Source organism: Dipteris shenzhenensis, chromosome 28 (genome assembly GCF_047967505.1).
Source record: "Dipteris shenzhenensis isolate YYH24624 ecotype China chromosome 28, Dip_SZ_1.0, whole genome shotgun sequence".
NCBI lineage: Eukaryota > Viridiplantae > Streptophyta > Polypodiopsida > Gleicheniales > Dipteridaceae > Dipteris > Dipteris shenzhenensis.
The window spans coordinates 27,787,737-27,793,591 of record NC_141623.1 but is presented as its reverse complement, the minus strand read 5'-3'; the positions used below and the strand labels follow the sequence as shown (position 1 = coordinate 27,793,591).

Below are 5,855 nucleotides of genomic sequence, written 5' to 3'. Positions count from 1 at the left end.
CGAAGGCCATGACAATGAAGGGGATCCTCGGCTTTCATCATTGTGAATGCTTTCATATAGTAATTCAAAAAGTTGATTGTAGGAGAACTCTTTCAGCAATATGCCAAGACTATGAATCACGTTTGAATTTAATGGTTGCTGGATATTAAACTCGTTAAGTTTAATAGTATCATATTCGGGAAAGAGTGCTTCGCCATACTCCATGGCTTTTTCACAAGTGGTTTTAAGACTTTAGGCAAACCTCTATGGCATCAAAGATAAAGAGACATATGTAGACAAACCATCATTTACTTTATTCCAGCATACACGTACAACTTATTTAGATATGGAGCATATAAGCAACTTTGTACATGACGCATAGGGATTGGACATGCACATCATGCGTGCAACTCATATGCAATGATTGAGCCAGCACTGTTGATCGTGAAAGCCCCACTTGGCTTCAAGTCAAGTAGAAGTGAGCGAGTATGAACAACACTAGAGCTATGCAGATCCAGGAATGACAAAATAGCGTCAATGTGGTTGCCTCGTACCACAACAGACACATCTGTCCCATCAGCAAGAAGAATTTTAGGCCCGTAAGACATGGAATCTTGGCTATATGCCGAACGGAATCGCAAGTGAAGAAAAAAGGACGGCCTGGCTTGCGACTAACTTGCACACCACCACAAGCTCCACACTGGTAGTCAATCAACTGCGCATTAAGATGCGTGAAGTTTAGGACTCTCGTCACCTGCAACAATTTAGAAACAATGGTGTCAGTGTACAGATGTGCTAACCACCAAACAATACTTTAACATGCTACTATATATTACCTTTCTCCCATATTCTAAGGCAAACACCTGGCTTGTGAATGCATGCTGGAGTTCATTCCTCTTTTGACCGTCCAGGAATAGTGAAGTCAAAAAATCCTAAACCATTCTTGCCACACATATATGAAACATTTCTCAAAGTGTACATCACAATTCCATCCTTGTGGTACTCCTGCGTTAATCAGGACAAAATACTCTTTCGCTCCACAACAAAATGAAGCTGCAACACGTTTTTGAAAAATGCACGTAAACAAACAGTATATTGTGATTGATTAGCCTATCACTGTTTGTACAGTAAAGGTTCACTTACAGTTGCACGATCTTCATGAAGAGGCCCGTCGTCTATTGTCAGGCTATCTGTATCTTCCTTGATAATGACGAAAGTGATAGTGCCGACAACTGTGGATATTGTTCCCAAGATGTCCGAACAAATGATGATGCCCAAGGGGCATAGCGCATGCGATAGTTGTCTCTGGCCACATTGTAATGGTACCATCGAATGGCTCTCCCTTCACAATATTTGTGGTGGCATCATGTAGTGAGACGCTTGAAGTTCCACCTTCACCAACTGCTTTCTTCACTATTGTAGTGCCCTCCATACGGTAGAAAGAGTCGATAGACAGGCTATCTCTATACTGAGGGACATATGCGTGGGGTACAACCAAAGTGACAGTGTCACATAGTCAGTGAAATCTGCCCTTAAACATGTAGGATATGTAACATCCCTGGCTTATAAGTTCCATACTTAACGAGCAACTTCCCCTCAATTGCAAAGCGTAAGTGCATGAACTCAGAGAGCTCGGCTATTGCTAGAACTGGAAGTGAATTTCCGCCTCGAACAAAGCTGTCTAGAGCAGCAACAAGTGCCTTGGAGTTGTAGTCTGATGCTTGCAAAGGGGGCTCACTGGTGGGTCTACCTAAAGACTCGTGGACATAATTCACTTCCTCAGAGTCTTCCTCTTCACCCCTGAGTTTTTATTTGCTGCCAGTATGGATGATTATGTGTTAGTTCAAGAATGAACATACTTGGATTGGGTGGCCACTGGGTTCTATAGTGTCTACTGATTTCTAGTTTGTACTCTCAATTCCAGAAATAGTAATTTCCTCTAATGTTTCTAGAAATGCATCCCACAATAGTGAAAGCGCAAAACGATGTGATTCCACAAATAGCAATTTCCTCTAGTGTTTCTAGAATGCAATTCCCTCATTACACTGTAGATAGAAGCTGAAACAAAGGTTTTCAAACTGATTACAGAAGCACAAATAACGGGCAGTGCGTGCGTCACAGTAATGACACTCCACGAAATTCAAAAGAAATCACACACCGTCTTCATATAGCGAGAATAAGAACTCGGAGAAATTCTGTCATTTTCATAAACTGCTATGTTCTCACAAATGAACTATCTAGAACAAGAGCCTCTTTCATTTGTGCACTGTCATTTCTTGGGCAAACGTCAACGGTTCCAAAGCTCAAAAAAACTTCCAATTACATACACCAAAATCACTAGGCAAATATATGTCAGCAGTCTGCGAGAACTGCGGACCACAATCAGATTACAGACCTGTCCCAATTGTGATGAACTAACAGAATTTCTCCTCCAAAAAATGCAGACACAATGTTTATGTTTCAGCGACCAACTAATCTGAGATATTGTAAGTGCACAACAGGGGAAGCATTGGGAAAATGTTTCAGTTTTCACTAACACTTGAACATAGGAAATAATATGACGCTACCTACAGCTGATATTACCTTGCTCTTCCAGGTAGGAGGGTTGCAACTAGCTTTACATCACATTTTTCATAGCCTCCCGTACATTCACTACATCATTCCACCTGCCAGCCACAGCATAGATATTTGACAGGATTACATATGGGACAACATTCATTGGGTCTGACTCAAAACAAAAATTTGCAGCACGTATTCCACGATCCACATCACCATGAATCCTACAGGCACCCAGCAAGCATGCCCATCGAGCAGCCACTCGTTCAAGTGGCATGTTGTTGATTAAGTCCTCAGCTTCGTCCAAGTGCCCTGCACGAGCAAGAAGATCAACTAAGCATGCATAATGGTCCTCGCTGTGGGGAACGCCATAGTCTTTACTCATAGAAAAGAAGAAATGAGAGCCATCATCAACTTGCCCTGTCCGACTGCATGCAGTTAGAATGCAAGTGAGGGTGATCTTGTCTGGCTTGATGCCTTCAAGCAGCATCTTGTGAAACAAATCCAAAGCCTCCTTCCCATGCCCATTCTGGGCAAATGCTGCCATCATGGAATTCCACGAGACTGTGTCCTCATGTGCAACTTTCTCAAACATGCTCTTTGCGTTATTCAAACTCCCACATTTGCCGTACAGGTCAACAAGGGCATTCCCTACATCTTCCTCATATCCCAGGGTAATGATAACTGAATGGATTTCTTGCCCCTTCTCCAGGGCAGCAACACTACAGCATGCATCCAGAGCACAGACGAATGATACTTTTTCAGGCATGATGCCTTCACAGCACATCTTATCAAAGAGATCTAAAGCCTCATCATCACACCCATTCTGAACAAGCCCTGTAATCATAGCATTCCATGACACAACATTGCGATTGTGCATTCTGCCAAACACCCTCTTTGCATCACACAGATGCCCACACTTGCTATACATATTGATAAGGACGTTTCCCAATGCAAGATCATGCTCATACCCACTTCCGATTATGGCATTGTGTATTTCATTCCCCACTTCAAGGGCTCTCAGGCTCACACATGCGTCGAGAGTGCAAAGAAAGGTGATCTCGTCTGGCTTGACACCTTCTATCACCATTTCACAAAGCATATCCAGAGCCCCCTCACAATTCCCATTCTGGGCAAATGCTGCAACCATGGTGTTCCAAGAAATAACATCCCGACAGGGCATTTTCTCAAATACACTTCTTGCACTGTGCAGAACACCGCACTTGCCATACAAATTGATAATGGCTGTGCCAACTAAAACATCACTCTCATGTCCACTGTTGACAGTGGCAGCATGGATTTCCTGCCCTTCTTCAAGGGCTGCCATGCTGGCACATGCATCAAGGGCACAAACAAAGGTGATCCTGTCGGGCTCAACGTTTTCGAGCTGCATCTGACAAAATATCTCCAAAGTTTCTGTGCCACAGTCGTTATGAACTAATGCTGTAATCATGGCATTCCATGACGCGGTATCCTTATGAGGCATTCTGCCAAACACAACCCTTGCATCCTGCAGATTCCCACATTTTCCATACATGTTGATAAGGGCATTCCCAAGAGCACCTTGCTCAAATCCACAGGCAAGAATGGCAGAATGGATCTTCTGTCCCTCGTTAAGAGCTTCAATATGCGCACATGCATCAACTGCACAAACAAAAGAAACCGTATCTGGCCTGATACATTCAAGCTGCATCTGACGAAATAGTTTCAGGGCCTCCATTGCCTCACCATTGTTGACATACGCAACCATCATCGCAGTCCACATGACTAGATCCTGACGAGGCATTCCACCAAATACATTCATTGCATTGGGCAAACTCCTGCATTTGCCATACATGTCGACAAGGCTCGTCCCAACCATGTCATCTTGCTCATACCCCTTGACAACAATAGCAGCATGGATCTCCTGCCCCTCTTCTAGGTCTTCCATGCAAGCACATGCCTCAAGAACACACACAAAAGTGATCTTGTTTGGCTCAACACCTTCGAGCTGCATGTGACGGAACGTATGCAAAGCCTCCTTGCCATGCCCATTCTGGGCATATGCTGTAATCACGGCAGTCCAAGAAACTACTGTACGCCGAGGCATTCTGCAAAAAAGGCTCGTCACGGCCTCCAAATTCCTAGTTTGGGCATATGCCTGAATCAGTATATTCCATGAGCACGAATCAGGACTAGGAATTTTGTCAAACACAGTACATGCATTCATCACATTCTGGCTATATGTTTTCATCAGTATGTTCCATGAGTACACATTGGGATTAGCAATCCTGTCGAATACAACTCGAGCATCTTCCACTCTCCCACAGTTTCCGTACATGTCAACAAGACAATTGGCTATAAAGATATTGCGCTCATTACCGGACTGACAGATATAAGCATGCACACGTCTACCGTCGGATAGATTCTTGGCTTTACCATATCGTCTCAGAAGAGAGGCCAATGAAGCAATATCTCGCTGGCTCATTTAGCAACTACATTCGGACTTCTGACGAACCTCTAGTCCATTCTGATATGTTCTATCCTTGGACATCGTAATTCTCCCGTCTGATCGTCACAACATTCAAGCTCAGGGATCTTGGGAACAACCGTAGCGCCAAAAGCACTTGTGGAGCTTGGATGGCTGCTTGTTGGGCAATCCGATGAAAACGGCGCACAACCCATATGGCGGTAGCCATAGCCATCGCCAGCCCCAACCCCAACCCCCACAGGCCATCCTGCAGAGAGGTTGTTGGATTTTTATTTCAGGCTGAAGGGCCATTTGCTGAGGGCGCTTGCAAGTCATCCGTTTACATGTGGAGTTGCTTAGACAACCGGCTGGCTGTCGTGGAGAAGCTGGCTGTTCGGACCTGTCGACTGGGGAACTGGCTCATTGTTGAAGTCGGGCAGCTCTCAACCAAAGCTCTGCATCTGCCTCTATAGGAGGAGCTTACCCATAGTCATTCTATTGAAGTAGGCGTGGCGAGGTGCTAGGAAGCCTTGGAGCAATGGAGCAACAGAGGAGCATTGAGAAGTAGAGGATCTGTAAGGAGACCATTTAAGTTTGCATAGGCCGTAGGCGCGGACAAGGGAGCCATGTTTTTGAGCTGCCAATGGAGTAGCTTGCTGGGGCTGTAGATGGCCATGGAGGATTCAGTCGGCTACTCAAGTGGGTACTTGTAGTAACCCAAAAGATGCATTTGTAGATAGGCTCGCTGTTGAGCTGTGCTAGCAGCTTGGTTGAGTCTAAGTAGAACGTTCTCTCAGGAATAGAAATGTCTCTTTGGAGACTCTCACTCCAAACACTCTTTCCCCCAAGGAAACATAAAAAACTCACAGAA

General features: G+C 44.6%; 1 protein-coding gene across 9 annotated transcripts; it reads right to left on the bottom strand.

Moving 5' to 3' along the window:
- Positions 1-333: 333 nt before the first annotated feature.
- LOC147883401 (pentatricopeptide repeat-containing protein At3g09040, mitochondrial-like) lies at positions 334-5,615 on the bottom strand. 9 transcript variants are annotated; one of them, XR_015543751.1, is made up of 3 exons: positions 2,752-5,615; positions 2,563-2,645; positions 334-1,794 (listed from the first exon to the last, which is right to left on the bottom strand). XR_015543751.1 is itself a non-coding variant. In XM_087399286.1 (2 exons), exon 1 carries the CDS (start codon positions 5,000-5,002, stop codon positions 2,597-2,599), a length of 2,406 nt encoding a protein of 801 aa, XP_087255412.1. In that variant the 5' UTR covers positions 5,003-5,615; the 3' UTR covers positions 334-1,794; positions 2,563-2,596. The 9 variants fall into 9 exon arrangements, 3 of the variants coding, with proteins under 3 accessions (XP_087255412.1, XP_087255413.1, XP_087255414.1); XR_015543752.1 differs by having other exon boundaries at positions 334-733; XR_015543753.1 differs by lacking the exon at positions 334-1,794 and having other exon boundaries at positions 2,570-2,645; positions 2,752-2,847; positions 2,955-5,615.
- Positions 5,616-5,855: the final 240 nt, after the last annotated feature.

Bases quoted from the DNA above. Each gene is read 5' to 3' on its own strand.
- LOC147883401 (XM_087399286.1), bottom strand. From the start codon at position 5,002: ATGAGCCAGCGAGATATTGCTTCATTGGCCTCTCTTCTGAGACGATAT.